The 22005-nt window shown below is 52.6% G+C and overlaps 1 protein-coding gene across 1 annotated transcript; it reads right to left on the bottom strand.

Moving 5' to 3' along the window:
• Positions 1–4252: 4252 nt before the first annotated feature.
• LOC116410825 (probable G-protein coupled receptor 139) lies at positions 4253–21383 on the bottom strand. The gene is made up of 2 exons (XM_031901956.1): positions 20922–21383; positions 4253–5659 (listed from the first exon to the last, which is right to left on the bottom strand). The coding sequence occupies exons 1-2, from the start codon at positions 20992–20994 to the stop codon at positions 4704–4706; spliced, it is 1029 nt and encodes a 342-aa protein (XP_031757816.1). The 5' UTR covers positions 20995–21383; the 3' UTR covers positions 4253–4703.
• Between the last annotated feature and the right edge of the window lie 622 nt (positions 21384–22005).

Raw genomic sequence — 22005 nt, 5'->3', positions numbered from 1 at the left:
TACAGATCATTATCCCCAAGGTTTGGGGGTGCAGGAGTATAGGGGGGCCAGTGGGGTCCCTGACTGATGTACAATATATGTGTGAGATACAGATCATTATCCCCAAGGTTTGGGGGTGCAGGAGTATAGGGGGCAGTGGGGTCCCTGACTGATGTACAATATATGTGTGAGATACAGATCATTATCCCCAAGGTTTGGGGGTGCAGGAGTATAGGGGGGCCAGTGGGGTTCCTGACTGATGTACAATATATGTGTGAGATACAGATCATTATCCCCAAGGTTTGGGGGTGCAGGAGTATAGGGGGGCCAGTGGGGTCCCTGACTGATGTACAATATATGTGTGAGATACAGATCATTATCCCCAAGGTTTGGGGGTGCAGGAGTATAGGGGGCAGTAGGGTCCCTGACTGATGTACAATATATGTGTGAGATACAGATCATTATCCCCAAGGTTTGGGGGTGCAGGAGTATAGGGGGGCCAGTGGGGTCCCTGACTGATGTACAATATATGTGTGAGATACAGATCATTACCCCCAAGGTTTGGGGGTGCAGGAGTATAGGGGGGCAGTGGGGTCCCTGACTGATGTACAATATCAATATATGTGTGAGATACAGATCATTATCCCCAAGGTTTGGGGGTGCAGGAGTATAGGGGGGCAGTGGGGTCCCTGACTGATGTACAATATCAATATATGTGTGAGATACAGATCATTATCCCCAAGGTTTGGGGGTGCAGGAGTATAGGGGGGCCAGTGGGGTCCCTGACTGATGTACAATATATGTGTGAGATACAGATCATTATCCCCAGGGTTTGGGGGTGCAGGAGTATAGGGGGGCCAGTGGGGTCCCTGACTGATGTACAATATATGTGTGAGATACAGATCATTATCCCCAAGGTTTGGGGGTGCAGGAGTATAGGGGGGCCAGTGGGGTCCCTGACTGATGTACAATATATGTGTGAGATACAGATCATTATCCACCATTTTAATTCAATCGAATTGGCCCAATATTGCCCACCCAAAAGGAACAGGCCGGTACCGGGAGTAAATGTATGTAACTAATGCAAGGAGTCTGACTGGTACCGTGGGAGAGCTGGGGGTACTGGCACTGGGTATCTGAGGGAACGGGCCGGTACCAGGAGTAAATGTATGTTACTAATGCAAGGAGTCTGACTGGTACCGTGGGAGAGCTGGGGGTACTGGCACTGGGTATCTGAGGGAACGGGCCGGTACCAGGAGTAAATGTATGTTACTAATGCAAGGAGTCTGACTGGTACCGTGGGAGAGCTGGGGGTACTGGCACTGGTATCTGAGGGAACGGGCCGGTACCGGGAGTAAATGTATGTAACTAATGCAAGGAGTCTGACTGGTACCGTGGGAGAGCTGGGGGTACTGGCACTGGGTATCTGAGGGAACGGGCCGGTACCAGGAGTAAATGTATGTTACTAATGCAAGGAGTCTGACTGGTACCGTGGGAGAGCTGGGGGTACTGGCACTGGGTATCTGAGGGAACGGGCCGGTACCAGGAGTAAATGTATGTTACTAATGCAAGGAGTCTGACTGGTACCGTGGGAGAGCTGGGGGTACTGGCACTGGGTATCTGAGGGAACGGGCCGGTACCAGGAGTAAATGTATGTTACTAATGCAAGGAGTCTGACTGGTACCGTGGGAGAGCTGGGGGTACTGGCACTGGGTATCTGAGGGAACGGGCCGGTACCAGGAGTAAATGTATGTTACTAATGCAAGGAGTCTGACTGGTACCGTGGGAGAGCTGGGGGTACTGGCACTGGGTATCTGAGGGAACGGGCCGGTACCGGGAGTAAATGTATGTTACTAATGCAAGGAGTCTGACTGGTACCGTGGGAGAGCTGGGGGTACTGGCACTGGGTATCTGAGGGAACGGGCCGGTACCAGGAGTAAATGTATGTTACTAATGCAAGGAGTCTGACTGGTACCGTGGGAGAGCTGGGGGTACTGGCACTGGGTATCTGAGGGAACGGGCCGGTACCAGGAGTAAATGTATGTTACTAATGCAAGGAGTCTGACTGGTACCGTGGGAGAGCTGGGGGTACTGGCACTGGGTATCTGAGGGAACGGGCCGGTACCAGGAGTAAATGTATGTTACTAATGCAAGGAGTCTGACTGGTACCGTGGGAGAGCTGGGGGTACTGGCACTGGGTATCTGAGGGAACGGGCCGGTACCGGGAGTAAATGTATGTTACTAATGCAAGGAGTCTGACTGGTACCGTGGGAGAGCTGGGGGTACTGGCACTGGGTATCTGAGGGAACGGGCCGGTACCAGGAGTAAATGTATGTTACTAATGCAAGGAGTCTGACTGGTACCGTGGGAGAGCTGGGGGTACTGGCACTGGGTATCTGAGGGAACGGGCCGGTACCAGGAGTAAATGTATGTTACTAATGCAAGGAGTCTGACTGGTACCGTGGGAGAGCTGGGGGTACTGGCACTGGGTATCTGAGGGAACGGGCCGGTACCGGGAGTAAATGTATGTTACTAATGCAAGGAGTCTGACTGGTACCGTGGGAGAGCTGGGGGTACTGGCACTGGGTATCTGAGGGAACGGGCCGGTACCAGGAGTAAATGTATGTTACTAATGCAAGGAGTCTGACTGGTACCGTGGGAGAGCTGGGGGTACTGGCACTGGGTATCTGAGGGAACGGGCCGGTACCGGGAGTAAATGTATGTTACTAATGCAAGGAGTCTGACTGGTACCGTGGGAGAGCTGGGGGTACTGGCACTGGGTATCTGAGGGAACGGGCCGGTACCGGGAGTAAATGTATGTTACTAATGCAAGGAGTCTGACTGGTACCGTGGGAGAGCTGGGGGTACTGGCACTGGGTATCTGAGGGAACGGGCCGGTACCAGGAGTAAATGTATGTTACTAATGCAAGGAGTCTGACTGGTACCGTGGGAGAGCTGGGGGTACTGGCACTGGGTATCTGAGGGAACGGGCCGGTACCGGGAGTAAATGTATGTTACTAATGCAAGGAGTCTGACTGGTACCGTGGGAGAGCTGGGGGTACTGGCACTGGGTATCTGAGGGAACGGGCCGGTACCGGGAGTAAATGTATGTTACTAATGCAAGGAGTCTGACTGGTACCGTGGGAGAGCTGGGGGTACTGGCACTGGGTATCTGAGGGAACGGGCCGGTACCAGGAGTAAATGTATGTTACTAATGCAAGGAGTCTGACTGGTACCGTGGGAGAGCTGGGGTACTGGCACTGGGTATCTGAGGGAATGGGCCGGTACCAGGAGTAAATGTATGTTACTAATGCAAGGAGTCTGACTGGTACCGTGGGAGAGCTGGGGGTACTGGCACTGGGTATCTGAGGGAACGGGCCGGTACCGGGAGTAAATGTATGTTACTAATGCAAGGAGTCTGACTGGTACCGTGGGAGAGCTGGGGGTACTGGCACTGGGTATCTGAGGGAACGGGCCGGTACCGGGAGTAAATGTATGTTACTAATGCAAGGAGTCTGACTGGTACCGTGGGAGAGCTGGGGGTACTGGCACTGGGTATCTGAGGGAACGGGCCGGTACCGGGAGTAAATGTATGTTACTAATGCAAGGAGTCTGACTGGTACCGTGGGAGAGCTGGGGGTACTGGCACTGGGTATCTGAGGGAACGGGCCGGTACCAGGAGTAAATGTATGTTACTAATGCAAGGAGTCTGACTGGTACCGTGGGAGAGCTGGGAGTACTGGCACTGGGTATCTGAGGGAACGGGCCGGTACCAGGAGTAAATGTATGCTGGTACCGTGGGAGAGCTGGAGCCAATCAGGGAGGGAGAGCTGGAGCCAATCAGGGAGGCAGATAGGAAATGAGGAGCAGATTGCGGCACAGGCTCAGACTGACAGACTAGTAGCACAAAGTTGCAGGGAGAGACATATATAATGGGAATAATGTGGTTACGACAGACACAGGGAAGGCAGAGGGGCTGAATGAGCGGGTACATCAGTACCATAGAGGAGTCAGAGCTTCCAGTCCCACCAGATTGGGGCACAGATGGCTCCGCCCATCTAGCCAGAGGCTGGCACAGGGTATGGTACATAAAGGGTTACTGAGAATGTGACCAGCTGCTGGTGCCTGTGAGTTGGGGGAGATGACAGTCTCGGCCTTCAGATCAGTAAATCTGACATCTGGGGGGGCTTCTATGTTTCTGGGGGCCTGTGTGGATGTTTGGGTGCCCATCGCCCTCCCTCGGCTGAGGGTCTCGGGCACCTGGTGCAACTCGGACATGTGTTTCTGGGTTTGACATATTTATTGGGTTTATGTGACAGTCCCATATTTATACAACATTCTACATCACTAACGAGACACAAACAGGTAATCTCATGACTTCCATGGCAGGAAGTGACAGTGCTCATGGCAGGAAGTGACGGCGCCCATGGCAGGAAGTGACGGCGCCCATCTACCCACGGCAGGAAGTGACGGCGCCCATCTACCCACTGCATTATAGTCAAGTGATGGTGTCCATTGAGGAAACTGAGACCATCACACATAACGTTATTAAGGTATCACTCATACGGGGCATCTAGCAGCATCACATCTGCCCCACAATCCCCTGTAGTCATTTTCACCATCTCTTAGTTGTATGAACCAGTAGGAGACTGTACAGATGATGGGAATGTGGTCTCCATGTTGGTGGGAAGCTCTAGCACTTCCATGTGTGGGACAATCTGCCCTTAGATGGAGAATATCTTGACTTGCTTGGGAGGTGGGAGGGAAGAGGAGGGGTGCCGGAATATTACCCGGATGACGTACTTGGCCCCTCGGAATAGCTCCTCCCTAAACCTGGTGATGGTGAGCGAGTAGATGCACATGTTGCTGAAGGAGCTCAGGACGATCAGCATGTTGCACAGCATCCTCACCACATTGACCACATGGTAGAAATCATAGCGGTTGACAGGAGGGTAAGTGAATCTCTCCACCACCTTGATTACCATTTTGGGAAGCCAATGGCCCAGGAAGGAAATGGTGATCATCAGTAGGAGAGTCATAGACTTCTTTCTTCTGGCCACCTCAGGGTCTTCAGACTCTTTCCCAGATGGGACGCTTTTCAGGCCTTGTCTAACCCTGGTGGTGACCGTGATGTGCCAGACAGTCAGCCCATTTGTCAGAACCAGCGAGACCAACGGAATGATAATCCAAAGGGTGGTCTGGATATGGTCGTAGGCAGACAGGAAAGGGATGGAACTTAGGTTGCGGTGCAAGGAGCAGATGTGGAACAGAGAGCCATCGGGCTGAGTGGTACGGACAGGAACATACATCCAGTAGGTGGGCATGGCTGCCACAAACGCGCCCACGTAGATTGCAATGATGACTATCCGTGCTGTCCTGGCAGTGCAGTACCACAGCTTCAGTTTCATGGAGCAGACTATGGCATAGCGGTCAAAGGTGAAAGCCACGGTGAGCCAGATGAGCGCATAAACGCAAGTGAAGTAGATCCAGTTACTGACGCTACAAGATGGCTGTGGCCACCACAAGGTCACATCCACATAGAAGTAGAAGATGTCCCGGAAAATGGTCACCACCAGGATGAGGAGGAAGTTGGCCACGGCCAGTGACACCAAGTAGTAAATGATGGACTTGGACATCTCCAGGTTCCCTTTCCACAAGATGGCAATGGTGATAATGCTTGCTAAATAAGAGAGAAAGGTGGGCAATCATTAGGAGAATGGACCAAGACCCTCTTATGTTTGTAGCTCGTTTGGCCACATCAGTTGCACTTCCATTGTACTATATTTTAATTAGCCTTGGGGCGCTCCCACAATTCCCCTGTTTGTCTGACCATCAGAACCCATAGCAGGCATGTCTCAACTCTCCACTAACTCGAATTGATATTCTAGAACTAAGAACTTAGAACTAAACCAGGTGATCAAGAAATGGAGCTCCTCTGTGATTTCCAATTCCCCATCCATTCAAGGCTCAGATTTTATATTTGGAACCCACCCAAGTTCCATTCCCAGTCTAACACATACGTGGGGACCAACACTATACAAAACTGGTAGCCTTGCTTACTATCCTACTGTAGATTGTAGCACTTACTCCCAACATTGAGTGAGGAACAGTGGGATGAGACTAGAGAGGTTCTGCAGGATGGGACTCAAGAGGGGCCAGTGGGATGGGACTAGAGAGGTTCTGAGGGATGGGACTAGAGAGGTTCTGAGGGATGGGACTAGAGAGGTTCTGAGGGATGGGACAGGAGAGGTTCTGAGGGATGGGACTAGAGAGGTTCTGAGGGATGGGACTAGAGAGGTTCTGAGGGATGGGACTAGAGAGCTTCTGAAGGATGGGACAGGAGAGGTTCTGCGGGATGGGACTCGAGAGGTTCTGCGGGATGGGACTCGAGAGGTTCTGCGGGATGGGACTCGAGAGGTTCTGCGGAATTGGACTCGAGAGGTTCTGCGGGATGGGACAGGAGAGGTTCTGCGGGATGGGACTCGAGAGGTTCTGCGGGATGGGACAGGAGAGGTTCTGCGGGATTGGACTCGAGAGGTTCTGCGGGATGGGACTCGAGAGGTTCTGCGGGATGGGACTCGAGAGGTTCTGCGGGATGGGACAGGAGAGGTTCTGCGGGAAGGGACTCGAGAGGTTCTGCGGGATGGGACTCGAGAGGTTCTGCGGGATGGGACTCGAGAGGTTCTGCGGGATGGGACTCGAGAGGTTCTGAGGGAATAAATATATGGCAGATAATATTCTAGACTTTCCTAACATTCTGGGGATTTGCCTGCTGGGTCAGTGCCCGGGGCAGTCTGGTACCGGGCCAAACAGATTCTCAGCTACCCCTTCCCTGTAGGCTTAGTAACCCCGCCCACTTATCCGACTGACCTATGGGGCTTGAGGTTAGCCCTGTATCACCGGAGGCCTATTGGATGTTTAGTCCCATTTCCTGCCTCCATACGGCTCTATCCCGGTACCGCCTGTCTAACTGCCCCCATACAGCTCTATCCCCGTACCGCCTGTCTAACTGCCCCCATACGGCTCTATCCCCGTACCGCCTGTCTAACTGCCCCCATACTGACTGTCTAACTGCGTATGTATGTATGTATGTGTGTATGTATGTATGTATGTATATCTTTATTTATAAAGTGCTACTTATGTACACAGCGCTGTACAGTAGAATACATTAATACAAACAGGGGGTTAATAAGATGATAGATAAATACAAAGTATAATAATAAATACAGATAAATACAGCAGCAATAAGTTAAGAGTCGAGGACACAAGAGGAAGAAGGTCCCTGCCCCGTAGAGCTTACACTCTATATGGGAGGGTAACTTACAGACACAAATAGGCAAATATAAGTGCTGTAGGTCACAGTGGGTGACATTACAATATAAGTGCCAGTTCCCAGATCAGGTGATGGGTGAGTGCTCCAATAGGGAGTCTTTAAGTTTAGTTTTAAACAGACTGGGGGAGGATTCTCTCCGGAGGAAATCGGGGAGGGCATTCCAAATGTGAGGGGCAGCAAGGCAGAAAGGGTTAGTGGGGGGGCGCAACCAAACGATTGCTCTGCGCGGAACGAAGGAGTCGGCCGGGAACATACAGAGACACAAGGGAAGAGATGTAGTGAGGAGCAGAAGAGTCGGCCAGGAACGTACGGAGACACAAGGGAAGGGATGGAGTGAGGAGCAGAGGAGTCGGCCAGGAACGTACGGAGACACAAGGGAAGAGATGGAGTGAGGAGCAGAAGAGTCGGCCAGGAACGTACGGAGAAACAAGGGAAGGGATGGAGTGAGGGGCAGAGGAGTCGGCCAGGAACGTACGGAGACACAAGGGAAGAGATGTAGTGAGGAGCAGAGGAGTCGGCCAGGAACGTACGGAGACACAAGGGAAGGGATGGAGTGAGGAGCAGAGGAGTCAGCCAGGAACGTACGGAGACACAAGGGAAGGGATGGAGTGAGGAGCAGAGGAGTCGGCCGGGAATGTACGGAGACACAAGGGAAGAGATGTAGTGAGGAGCAGAGGAGTCGGCCAGGAACGTACGGAGACACAAGGGAAGGGATGGAGTGAGGAGCAGAGGAGTCGGCCAGGAACGTACGGAGACACAAGGGAAGAGATGGAGTGAGGAGCAGAAGAGTCGGCCAGGAACGTACGGAGAAACAAGGGAAGGGATGGAGTGAGGGGCAGAGGAGTCGGCCAGGAACGTACGGAGACACAAGGGAAGAGATGGAATGAGGGACAGAGGAGTCGGCCAGGAACGTACGGAGACACAAGGGAAGGGATGGAGTAAGGGGAAGAGGAGTCGGCCAGGAACGTACGGAGACACAAGGGAAGGGACTGAGTGAGGGGCAGAGGAGTCGGCCAGGAACATACGGAGACACAAGGGAAGGGATGGAGTGAGGAGCAGAGGAGTCGGCCAGGAACGTACGGAGACACAAGGGAAGGGATGGAGTGAGGGGCAGAGGAGTCGGCCAGGAACGTACGGAGACACAAGGGAAGGGATGGAGTGAGGAGCAGAGGAGTCGGCCAGGAACGTACGGAGACACAAGGGAAGGGATGGAGTGAGGAGCAGAGGAGTCGGCCAGGAACGTACGGAGACACAAGGGAAGAGATGGAGTGAGGAGCAGAGGAGTCGGCCAGGAACGTACGGAGACACAAGGGAAGGGATGGAGTGAGGAGCAGAGGAGTCAGCCAGGAACGTACGGAGACACAAGGGAAGGGATGGAGTGAGGAGCAGAGGAGTCGGCCGGGAATGTACGGAGACACAAGGGAAGAGATGTAGTGAGGAGCAGAGGAGTCGGCCAGGAACGTACGGAGACACAAGGGAAGGGATGTAGTGAGGGGCAGAGGAGTCGGCCAGGAATGTACGGAGACACAAGGGAAGAGATGTAGTGAGGGGCAGAGGAGTCGGCCAGGAACGTACGGAGACACAAGGGAAGGGATGGAATGAGGGACAGAGGAGTCGGCCAGGAACGTACGGAGACACAAGGGAAGGGATGGAGTGAGGGGCAGAGGAGTCGGCCAGGAACGTACGGAGACACAAGGGAAGGGATGGAGTGAGGGGCAGAGGAGTCGGCCAGGAACATACGGAGACACAAGGGAAGGGATGGAGTGAGGAGCAGAGGAGTCGGCCAGGAACGTACGGAGACACAAGGGAAGGGATGGAGTGAGGGGCAGAGGAGTCGGCCAGGAACGTACGGAGACACAAGGGAAGGGATGGAGTGAGGAGCAGAGGAGTCGGCCGGGAATGTACGGAGACACAAGGGAAGAGATGTAGTGAGGAGCAGAGGAGTCGGCCAGGAACGTACGGAGACACAAGGGAAGGGATGTAGTGAGGGGCAGAGGAGTCGGCCAGGAACGTACGGAGACACAAGGGAAGGGATGGAGTGAGGAGCAGAGGAGTCAGCCAGGAACGTACGGAGACACAAGGAAGGGATGGAGTGGAGGAGCAGAGGAGTCGGCCGGGAATGTACGGAGACACCAAGGGAAGAGATGTAGTGAGGAGCAGAGGAGTCGGCCAGGAACGTACGGAGACACAAGGGAAGGATGTAGTGAGGGGCAGAGGAGTCGGCAAGGAATGTACGGAGACACAAGGAAGAGATGTAGTGAGGGGCAGAGGAGTCGGCCAGGAACGTACGGAGACACAAGGGAAGGGATGGAATGAGGGACAGAGGGAGTCGGCCAGGAACGTACGGAGACACAGACAAGGGAAGGGATGGAGTGAGGGGAAGAGGAGTCGGCCAGGAACGTACGGAGACACAAGGAAGGGATTGAGTGAGGGGCAGAGGAGTCGGCCAGGAACATACGGAGACCACCAAGGGAAGGGATGGAGTGAGGAGCAGAGGAGTCGGCCCAGGAACGTACGGAGACACAAGGGAAGGGATGGAGTGAGGGGCAGAGGAGTCGGCCAGGAACGTACGGAGACACAAGGGAAGGGATGGAGTGAGGAGCAGAGGAGTCGGCGGGGGAATGTACGGAGACACAAGGGAAGAGATGTAGTGAGGAGCAGAGGAGTCGGCCAGGAACGTACGGAGACACAAGGGAAGGGATGTAGTGAGGGGCAGAGGAGTCGGCCAGGAACGTACGGAGACACAATGGAAGGGATGGAGTGAGGAGCAGAGGAGTCGGCCGGGAATGTACGGAGACACAAGGGAAGAGATGTAGTGAGGAGCAGAGGAGTCGGCCAGGAACGTACGGAGACACAAGGGAAGGGATTGAGTGAGGAGCAGAGGAGTCGGCCAGGAACGTACGGAGACATAAGGGAAAAGATGGAGTGAGGGGCAGAGGAGTCGGCCAGGAACGTACGGAGACACAAGGGGAAGGGATGTAGTGAGGAGCAGAGGGGCTCGGGCAGGAACGTACGGAGACACAAGGGAAGGGATGGAGTGAGGGGCAGAGGGGCCGGCCAGGAACGTACGGAAACACAAGGGAAGGGATGGAGTGAGCGGGCAGAGGAGTCGGCCAGGAACGTACGGAGATACAACGAAAGGGACTGGAGTGAGGGGCAGAGGAGTCGGCCAGGAACGTACGGAGACACAAGGGGGGTGGAGTGAGGAGCAGAGGAGCTCGGCCAGGAACGTACGTAGACACAAGAAGGGGATGGAGTGAGGGGCAGAGGAGTCGACCAGGAACGTACGGAGACACAAGGGAAGAGATGGAGTGAGGAGCAGAGGAGTCGGCCAGGAACGTACGGAGACACAAGGGAAGGGATTTAGTGAGGAGCAGAGGGGCGGCCGAGAACGTACGGAGACACAAGGGAAGGATGGAGTGAGGAGCAGAGGAGTCGGCCAGGAACGTACGGAGACAAAGGGAAGGGATGGAGTGAGGGACAGAGGAGTCGGCCAGGAACGTACGGGAAGCACAAGGGAAGGGATGGAGGTGAGGGCAGAGGAGTCGGCCAGGAACGTACGGAGACACAAGGGAAGGGATGGTGTGAGGGGCTGAGGGATCCGGCCAGGAACGTACGGAGACACAAGGGAAGAGTAGGAGTGAGGGGCAGAGGAGTCGAGCCAGAACGTACCGGAGACACAAGGGAAGGGATGGTGTGAGGGGCTGAGGAGTCGGCCAGGAACGTACGGAGAAACAAGGAAGGGATGGAGTGAGGGCAGAGGGGTCCGGCAGGAACGTACGGAGACACAGGGAAGGGATAGAGTGAGGGGCAGAGGGTCGGCCAGGAACGTACGGAGACACAAGGGAAGGGATGGAGTGAGGGCAGAGGAGTCGGCCAGGAACGTACGGAGACACAAGGGAAGAGATGGAGTGAGGAGCAGAGGAGTCGGCCAGGAACGTACGGAGACACAAGGGAAGAGATGGAGTGAGGAGCAGAGGAGTCGGCCAGGAACGTACGGAGACACAAGGGAAGGGATGAAGTGAGGAGCAGAGGAGTCGGCCAGGAACGTACGGAAACACAAGGGAAGAGATGTAGTGAGGAGCAGAGGAGTCGGCCAGGAACGTACGGAGACACAAGGGAAGGGATGGAGTGAGGGGCAGAGGAGTCGGCCAGGAACGTACGGAGACACAAGGGAAGGGATGGAGTGAGGGGCAGAGGGGGTTCGGCCAGGAATGTACGGAGACACAAGGGAAGGGATGAGATGGAGGGGCAGAGGGGTCGGCCAGGAACGTACGGAGACACAAGGGAAGGGATGGAGTGAGGAGCAGAGGAGTTGGCCGGGAACATACGGAGACACAAGGAAGAGATGGAGTGAGGAGCAGAGGAGTTGGCCAGGAACATACGGAGACACAAGGGAAGGGATGGAGTGAGGAGCAGAGGAGTTGGCCGGGAACATACGGAGACACAAGGGAAGGGATGGAGTGAGGGGCAGAGGAGTCAGCCAGGAACGTACGGAGACACAAGCGGAAGGGATGGAGTGAGGAGCAGAGGAGTTGGCCAGGAACACTACGGAGACACAAGGGAAGGGATGGAGTGAGGAGCAGAGGAGTTGGCCGGGAACATACGGAGACACAAGGGAAGGGATGGAGTGAGGGGCAGAGGAGTCGGCCAGGAACGTACGGAGACACAAGGGAAGGGATGGAGTGAGGAGCAGAGGAGTCGGCCAGGAACGTACGGAGACACAAGGGAAGAGATGGAGTGCGGGCAGAGGAGTCGGCCAGGAACGTACGGAGACACAAGGGAAGGATGTAGTGAGGGCAGATGGACGGAGTCGGCCAGGAACGTACGGAGACACCAAGGGAAGGGATGGAGTGAGGAGCAGAGGAGTTTAGCCGGGAACATACGGAGACACAAGGGGAAGGGATGGAGTGAGGGGCAGAGGAGTCGGCCAGGAACGTACGGAGACACAAGGGAAGGGATGGAGTGAGGAGCAGAGAGTCGGCCAGGAACGTACGGAGACACAAGGGAAGAGATGGAGTGCGGGGCAGAGGAGTCGGCCAGGAACGTACGGAGACACAAGGGAAGGGATGTAGTGAGGGGCCAAGGAGTCCGCCAGGAACATACGGAGACACAAGGGAAGGATGGAGTGAGGAGCAGAGGAGTTGGCCGGGAAGCATACGGAGACACAAGGGAAGAGATGGAGTGAGGAGCAGAGGAGTTGGCCAGGAACATACGGAGACACAAGGGAAGGGATGGAGTGAGGAGCAGAGGAGTTGGCCTGGGAACATACGGCGAGACACAGGAAGGGATGGAGTGAGGGCAGAGGAGTCAGCCAGGAACGTACGAGACACAAGGGAAGGGATGGAGTGAGGAGCAGAGGAGTTGGCCAGGAACATACGGAGACACAAGGGAAGGATGGAGTGAGGAGCAGAGGAGTTGGCCGGGAACATACGGAGACACAAGGGAAGGGATGGAGTGAGGGGCAGAGGAGTCGGCCAGGAACGTACGGAACACAAGGGCAAGATGATGTGGGCAGCAGAGAGTCGGCCAATGGGACGCTACGGAGACACAGGGGAAGAGATGGAGTGCGGGGCAGAGGAGTCGGCGGAACGTACGGAAGACACAAGGGAACAGAGGATGTAGTGAGGCGGCAGAGGAGTCGGCCAGGAACATACGGAGACACAAGGGAAGGAGATGGATATGAGGAGCAGAAGGAGTGGCCAGGAAACATACGGAGACACAAGGGAAGGATGGACGTGAGGAGCAAGGCCAGTTGGGCGGGGAACAACGGGAGACACCAAGGAAGGATGGAGTGAAGGGGCAGAGGAGTCGGTCCAGAAACGTACGGACGACACAAGGAAGAGTGAGTGAGGGCAGAGGATGTCGGCCAGGAAACGACGGAGACACAAGGAAGGGGATGGGAGTGAGGAGCAGGGAGTCGGCCAGGAACGTACGGAAAGACACCAAGGAAGAGATGGAGTGCGGGGCAGAGGGAATGTCGGCCAGGAACGCCCCCCTACGGAACACAAGGGAAGGATGTCATGAGGAGGCAGAGGAGCCTCCTCGCCAGGAACGTACGGAAAAAGGGAAGGGATGGAAGTGAGGGGCAGAGGAGTCGGCCAGGAACGTACGGAGACACAAGGGAAGGGATGAGTGAAGGCGGCAGAGGAAGTCGTTCCAGGACGTCACGGAAACACAATGGAAGGATGGAGTGCGGGGCAGAGGAGCTCGCCCAGGAACGATACGGAGACACAAGGAAGGGATGTGTGAGGGCAGAGCGAGTCGGCCAGAACTACCCGGAACACAGAGAGGAAGGATGAGTGAGGGGCAGAGGAATGGCGAAGAAGAGACTGAGTGTTGTTTAAGATAATTCTTTGTTTCCGAAGGAGCCACGATAAGCCTTAAGCAGGAGGGGCCTGAACTCCTCCTGAAAATGAGAGGGGGAGGAAGTTGGCAGCCCAAAGTATTCAATAAAACCAAGGACCTGTAGGGGGAAATGGCCCCAAGTATAAGGGGTGGGTTAAAGTCCCGTACACAACAGCAACACCCTCTAAATCAATAAACCAAAACCCCTCCCCACCAATCTCAAGCAACTTCACCCAACACCACATACCAACAATCAGCCTCGAACAGCACAACACACACACGCACTGATCACATGAAAAAAAACCAGACACCGAAACAACACGCCTCCACACAAACGACACACTCCAAAACTACACCATACACACCCACAAACCACCACCACACCAAACCTCACATCAATACACGACAAACCTGCACAGCGGCCTACAACCAAACACGCACACACCCAACGCCACCAATACAGCAACCAAACACGACGCATAAAACCTAAGCATCCTACATCAACAAACACACCACAGGCCCCACAAACAACAACGCCTACCAAACCCACCACACCGCAACACGCAAACAGCCACACACACAAACCACCACATACACACCACCACCAACCAAACACCACCAGAACCCACGCCAACCACCACACACCCATCCACTTAGCGCACACGACCACACACCAACGACACTACCACAACACTGAAACCCCACGAACAAACACAAACCTCCACCAACCCCACCCCAAAATCAAACGTGACACAACCCAAACAAGCAACACAGCAACAAGCCAACCAAAAACCTCACACCAACAAACCCACCCCACCACCAAAACAACCCCTCCCCTACCCACGCCACACAACCGAAAAGCACACCAAACCCACAACAACCTCTACACACACACACCGACAAGCACAATAACCGACCCAACCCACCTACAAGACCAACAACACAACACACCAAGCCACGCGCTCCAACCAGCCCATAAACAACCCTACCAACACAACCAACACCAAGGCACGAGCCACCAACAAACGCAGCCACATCCCGCATGCCACACACCCACCGCCACAAGAAACCACATTCACCTCACACAACAAGGGGCCAGGCTCGGCCACCTCGAAAACACGCAGAATAATCAATAAACAACAGCTACTCACCACACACCCACATCGACACTATGCAACACCACATCCATACACCAAAAAACACAATCCAAACCCTAACGACCCATAACAATAAAAACAAACGCAAATACACACACCACAACAAACGCAAAAGACAAACGCGCCCCAAACCGAAACATACAGCTACGCCCAGCCATACGGCAAAAAACAGCTATAACAAAACACAAATCACAAGTCACCAAATTGAAATCTCACTCCAGCACCCGGGGTAACTTGCTAATTAGCAAATCAGAAGAAGATTTTTGCATGCAAATGACGGCGCAATGCTTGATTAATGGCGCTCTCTGGGCCTGTGAGGAGACAAGCCATCTGGCACCCGGTCGGCCCCGGGAGAGAACTTACACCATGTCTCAGAATAAACTGGGGCCCCTGGGGGAATAGTAAAGCTACGTGTGTTGCCCCCTCTATCTCACTGCCCCCCATGCACTCCTACACTGACTTTGCACTTTATAAGGCGGTCATTCCCTAGGGCAATTCCCTATCGCTAGGTCCCTCAATGGGAAAGCACCCCCCCCCCCCCAGGCAAATTTCAAACCCAGTGAGGGAAGAATGAATGGATTTGGGAGTTGTATCAGGAGTCAGAACCAGCAGTGCAGGATGGGAAAGGGACAGACACCATGACAAGTTACACATAACTATAAACCCATGTGAGAATGAGGAATTGATCGCCATGACTATTGGGAGTTGTATCAGGAGTAGAACCAGCAGTGCAGACGAAGGGAAAGGGACGTGACAGGTTTACAACCATAACTAATTACACCCAGTGAGGAATGAGGGCAGAACCTGGAATATGGGAGAGTTGTCTATCAGGTTCAGAACCAAGCAGTGCAGGAAGGGAAAGGGACAAGGGACCGAACTGACAGTTACACATAACTATAACCCAGTGAGAATGGGATGAATGGCTTATTGGGCAGTCTGTAATCACGAGTCAGAAACCAGCAGCTGCAGAAGGGGAAAGGACAGACACGTAAGTCGACATTACAACATTACTATAAACCCAGTGAGAAATGAGAATGACCATGGGTATTGGGGAGTTGCTAATCAGGGAACAGCTCTAGCACCAGCAAAGTGCAGGGCCGAGCGAAAGCGACAGTAACAGTTACACATTAACTAACCTAAAACCCAGTGAGCATGAGGGAAATGAATGGATATTTGGGAGTACTGCTGATCACGCAGATCAAGAACCCAGCAGATGCAGGGCAGGGAAAGGGACACGAACACAGTGACAGTTTACACACTACACCTATAAACCAGTAGAGAATGAGGAATGAATGGAATTATTGGGGAGTCTGTATCAGGAGGCAAACCCAGCAGTGCCACGGAAGAGAAGCGGACAGACACAGCTGAATCAGTTACCACATAACTATACACACCCAGTGAAAATGAGGCACATGAGCCGGTATCTGGGAGTTGTATCATGCAGTCAGAACCCAGTGCATCGGGAATGGAAAGGGGACAGACATAGTGACAGTTACCACTATACTCATAAACCCCCAGTGAGGAGAATGATGGGCATGAATGCGATATGATGGGGGTCTGGATCACCAGGATCACGAACAGCAGTTGCAGGGAAGAGGAAGGGGACAAGGACCAGTGACAGTTTACACATAACTATAAACCAGTGAGAAGAGATGAATGATATTGTGGTATGTATCAGGAGTCAGAACCAGCAGTGCAGGGAAGGGGAAAGGACAGGCACAAGTGACAGTTTACACAATAAAACTATAAACCACAGTGAGAATGAGGACATGAAATGGTAATTGGAGTTGTATCAGGAGTTCAGAACCAGCAGGTGCAGGGAAGAGGAAAGGGACAGGACAGTGACAGTTACACATAACTAATAACCCAGAATGAAAAAGGAATGAATGTATATGGGCAGTTGTAATCAGGAGTCAGAACCAGCAGTTGCAGGGAAAGGTAAAGGACAGACACAGTACAGTTACACCATAACTATAAACGAGTAAATGGAGGAATGAATGGATATTGGGGAGTTGTATTTCAGGAGTCAGAACAGCATGCAGGAAGGTGAAAGGGACAGACACAGTGACCAGTTACACACTACTAATAACCAGTGAGAATGAGGAATCTACTGGGTTTGGGGAGTTGTATCAGGACGTCCAAAAACCAGCAGTGCAGGCAAGGAAAGGACAGACACCAGTGACAGTTACACATAACTATAAACCCGTGAGATGAGGTGATGTCGGTCATTTGGGGAGTTGGATCAGGAGTCAGAACCAGCAGTGACAGGAAGGCAGCACAAGTGACAGTTACACATAACTATAAACCCACCGTGAGATATGAGGGATGAATGAATATTGGGAGTTGTATTCAGGAGCAGACAACCAGCAGTGCAGGGAAGGAAAGGGACAGACACAGTACAGTTACACATACTATAACCCAGTGAGAATGAGGCAGGAATGCGTATTGGGGAGTTGATCAGGAGTCAGAACCAGCAGTCAGGAAGGGAAAGGGACAGACACAGTTGACAGTTAACATAACTATAAACCCATGAGAATGAGGGAATGAAATGGATATTGGGGAGTGTGTATCAGGATCAGAACCAGCAAGTGCAGGAAGGGAAAGGGCAGACACAGTGACAATTACACATAACTTAACCACAGTAGAACATGAGGAATGAATGGATATTGGAGTTGTATCAGGAGTCAGACACCGAGCAGTAGCAGGAAGGAAAGGACACGACACCAGTGACAGTTACAGCACTAACTATAAACCAGTGAGAGGGAGGAATGAATGGATATTGGGGAGTTGTATCAAGGAGTCAGAACAGCATGCAGGGAAGGAAAGAAGACTAGTGACAGATTACACATTAACATATAAACCCAGTGAGAAGAATGAGGAATTATTGGTATTGGGGAGTCTGATCGGAGTCAGAAACCAGCAGTGCAGGAAGGGAAAGGACAGGACCAGTGACAGTTACTAACTACTAAACCAGTGAGAATGAGGGTGAATGGGTATTGCGGATTGTATCAGGAATCAGAACCAGCAGTGCAGGGAAGGGAAAGGGACAGACACAGTCGACAGTTTACACGATAACTATAAAACCGAGTGAAAATGATGAATGGAATGGATAATTTAGGGGGAGTTGATAATTCAGGAGTCAGAACCAGAGTGCAAGGGAAGGGAAAGGGACAAGACAGCCGAAGTGACTAGTTACACCGATAACTATCTAACCAAGTGGAAAATGAGGAATGAAATGGATATATTTATCAGGAGTCAGAACACAGCAGTGCACACGGGAAGGAAAGGACAGACACAGTGACAGTTACACATTAACTATAAAACCCAGTGAAGAATGAGGAAATTATTGGGTATTGGGGAGTTGTATCAGGAGTCAGAACAGCGTCAGGCGAGGGAAAGGGACAGACACCGTGACAGTTACACATAATATAAAACCCAGTGAGACATGAGGATTGAATGGGTTATTCGACGGGAGTTGTATCAGGAGTCAGAACAGCCAGTGCATGGGAGGGGCAGGACCACAGTGACACCGTTACCATACAACTGAACCCAGGAGAATAGGGCATGAAATGGATACTTAGGGAGTTGTTATCAAGGAGTCAGAACCAGCAGGCAGGGAAGGGAACAGGACAGACACACAGTGACATTACACATAACTTAAACCCCAGTGAGAATGAGGGATGACATGGTCAAATTTAGGATTGCTGTATCAGAGTCAGAACCAGCGTGCAGCGAAGGAAAAGCGGACAGACACAGTGACAGTTACACATAAACTATAAACCCAGTTGAGAATGAGAATGAATGGATAATTGGAGTTGTATCAGGAGTCAGAACCAGCAGGTGCAGGGAAGGGAAAGGAACGACCACAGTGACAGTTACACATAACTATAACCAGTGATAAATGAGGAATGACAGGATTATTGGGATTGTATCAGGAGTCAGAGAACCCAGCATGCCCAGAAGGGAAAAGGGACAGAACACAAAACATGGGACAGTACACATTTAACAACTATAAACCCAGTGAGAATGAGGAATGAATGGTTTATTGAAGGGAGTGTATCAGAGAGTCAGAACCAGCAGTGCAGGGAAGCGGAACAGGGACAGACATAGTGGACAGTTACCACGAATCAACATAAACAGTGAGCAATGAGGCAATTATTGGTATTGAAGGGAGTCTTCGTATCCCAGGCATCAGAACCAGCAGTGCAGGAAGGGAAAGGAACAGACACACTGACAGTTACACATAACATAAACCCCAGTGAGAATGAGGGATGACAATGAAGGTAAATTGGAGAGTAGGTATCAGAAGTCAGAACCACGCAGATGCAGGAAGGGAAGGGACAGACACAGTGGACAGTATACACATAACTATAAAACCCAGTGATAATGAGGAATAATGGATATTGGGGATTGTATCAGGAGTCAGAACCAGCAGTGCAGGAAGGAAAGGGACAGACACAGTGACAGTTACACATAACTATAAACCAGTGAGAATGAGGAATGAATGGATATTGGGGAGTTGTATCAGGAGTCAGAACCAGCAGTGCAGGAAGTGGAAAGGACAGACACCAGTGACAGTTACACATAACTATAAACCCAGTGAGAATGAGGAATGAATGGTATTGGGGAGTTGTATCGAGTCAGAACCAGCAGTGCAGGGAAGGAAAAGGGACAGACACAGTGACAGTATAAACATAACCTAAAAACCAGTGAGAATGAGGAATGAATGGATATTGGGGAGTTGTATCAGGAGTCAGAACCAGCAGTGCAGGGAAGGGAAAGGGAAAGGGACAGTGACAGTTACACATAACTATAAACCCAGTGAGAATGAGGGATGAATGGATATTGGGGAGTTGTATCAGGAGTCAGAACCAGCAGTGCAGGGAAGGGAAAGGGAAAGGGACAGTGACAGTTACACATAACTATAATCCCAGTGAGAATGAGGGATGAATGGGTATTGGGGAGTTGTATCAGGAGTCAGAACCAGCAGTGCACAGACTCACCAGCCACAACAGCACAATAACAGTTACTCTCCAATCCCTTCCTTACTTTCCTCTTTCTACCCTACCCTATTGTTATAAAAACCAATAAAAAACCTTTAAAAAAAAAAAATGATGTTCAACTTCCTTGTTTATAGGACAAGAAGTCATGTGATTCTGTTTGGCCAGAATGGATCCGGCTGAAATGGGCCAATCTTGGCCGACTCCCGAACCTTTATGGGGCATGGTGCCTAGCAGTGGGTATATATGGGGCAAGGTGCCTAGCAGTGGGTATATATGGGGCATGGTGCCTAGCAGTGGGTATATATGGGGCATGGTGCCTAGCAGTGGGTATATATGGGGCATGGTGCCTAGCAGTGGGTATATATGGGGCATGGTGCCTAGCAGTGGGTATATATGGGGCATGGTGCCTAGCAGTGGGTATATATGGGGCATGGTGCCTAGCAGTGGGTATATATGGGGCATGGTGCCTAGCAGTGGGTATATATGGGGCATGGTGCCTAGCAGTTATTAGCAGGACTCTGTATGGTACAGTGAGTATAATGGGCACAGTACCCAGTAGTTAGCAGGACTTCGTTAGGAGGAGTGGGTATATCAGGTAACCAACAGATAATTAATAGCATGACACCATTAACGAGACACTATATGTCAGGGCAGGATGGCTCCATACAGAGAGGTAAGTAAGATGGCACACAGTAGGGTAGGTTGGCAGTCACACAGGTTGGCAGGGCAGGATGGCTCCATACAGAGAGATAAGTAAGATGGCACACAGTAGGGTAGGTTGGCAGTCACACAGGTTGGCAGGGCAGGATGGCTCCATACAGAGAGATAAGTAAGATGGCACACAGTAGGGTAGGTTGGCAGTCACACAGGTTGGCAGGGCAGGATGGCTCCATACAGAGAGATAAGTAAGATGGCACACAGTAGGGTAGGTTGGCAGTCACACAGGTTGGCAGGGCAGGATGGCTCCATACAGAGAGGTAAGTAAGATGGCACACAGTAGGGTAGGTTGGCAGTCACACACATTGGCAGGGCAGGATGGCTCCATACAGAGAGATAAGTAAGATGGCACACAGTAGGGTAGGTTGGCACAGAAGGGCTTACCTGGCATGCCAAAGGCAGACATGATGGGGTAGAAGAGACGCTGCATAGTCCGGATCCAGGGTTCCTCCAGCATTTCTACTGTTACTCTGTCCCTCACTACTTATAGCTAAATACTGACAGTTAGGCACAGTGCTGCCCCCCCATGTACTGCTGGCGCCTGATAGTGCGTGTGCCCCCCGCTGCCCACTGCCACTATCTGTAACTTACACTTCTGCTACCCTACAACTGCCAAGCTGTGCCATCCTCTGCCCCTGCTAATACTGCCACCTTACAGACATCATTCTGTCACTCTGTGTCCCACCCCAAGGCACCCCAGTGTTATACAGACAGCTCCCCTAAACTGCCCCTATACTGACTGACGGTAGCGGTGCCTCGCTCTCCGGCTTTCATTCCCCTACACAGATCCCCGAGTGCCTCTGGCCCCTCCTTGTGCCTCTCATTGGGGGCTCTCCAGGTGGGACTCTTTAGTGCTTTCCCTTCTGGGGACCCTGGCTGACATGCCATAGTGCTTATAAACGGCTCTGTGCTTTGGGGTCACATTCCTCTCGGCAAAGGGAATGCCCCCGTGGACCAATTGACACAAGAGCTTTCGCTTGCCAACTGACTTTCGGCTTCACAGAGGCCAATTCTGTGGGCCCTAGGGCCATCAAGTTCACTAGGCAGCTTAGTGTCATTTGAGCTGATCACGCTGAATTCCTGCTGTAGCGCCGTACTTATCTCCTGTATATTGCCACAGCAATTTGTTGCGCAGACTGCGGCCGGTTAAATGGCTCCTTTGGGGCCTTCAGTTGAACAAACATATCTCCCTCTCTCGCTGTGCTGCCGCAGTCCAAAGGGCTGCAATGCCACGGGCGGCTGAGCCAAACGGCTGCAACTGTCGGTGCAAATGGCCGGGGAGCGAGCCAAGGGCTGCAATGTGGCGTTGCCGAATGCGACGGGCGGCGCCGAGACCCAAGGGCTGCCACATGTCACAGTGGTGCCAAAAATGTGGGGCCGAGCCCAAGGCTGCCAATGTCGGGTGCCAATGCCGGGGGCGAGCCAGAGGGCTAGCCCAATGTGCCGTGCTAATGTGGCGCGCGAGCCA

The sequence above is a fragment of the Xenopus tropicalis genome, chromosome 5 (genome assembly GCF_000004195.4).
Source record: "Xenopus tropicalis strain Nigerian chromosome 5, UCB_Xtro_10.0, whole genome shotgun sequence".
NCBI lineage: Eukaryota > Metazoa > Chordata > Amphibia > Anura > Pipidae > Xenopus > Xenopus tropicalis.
The sequence above is the reverse complement of the archived record's forward strand: the minus strand, read 5'-3'. Positions and strand labels throughout refer to the sequence as shown.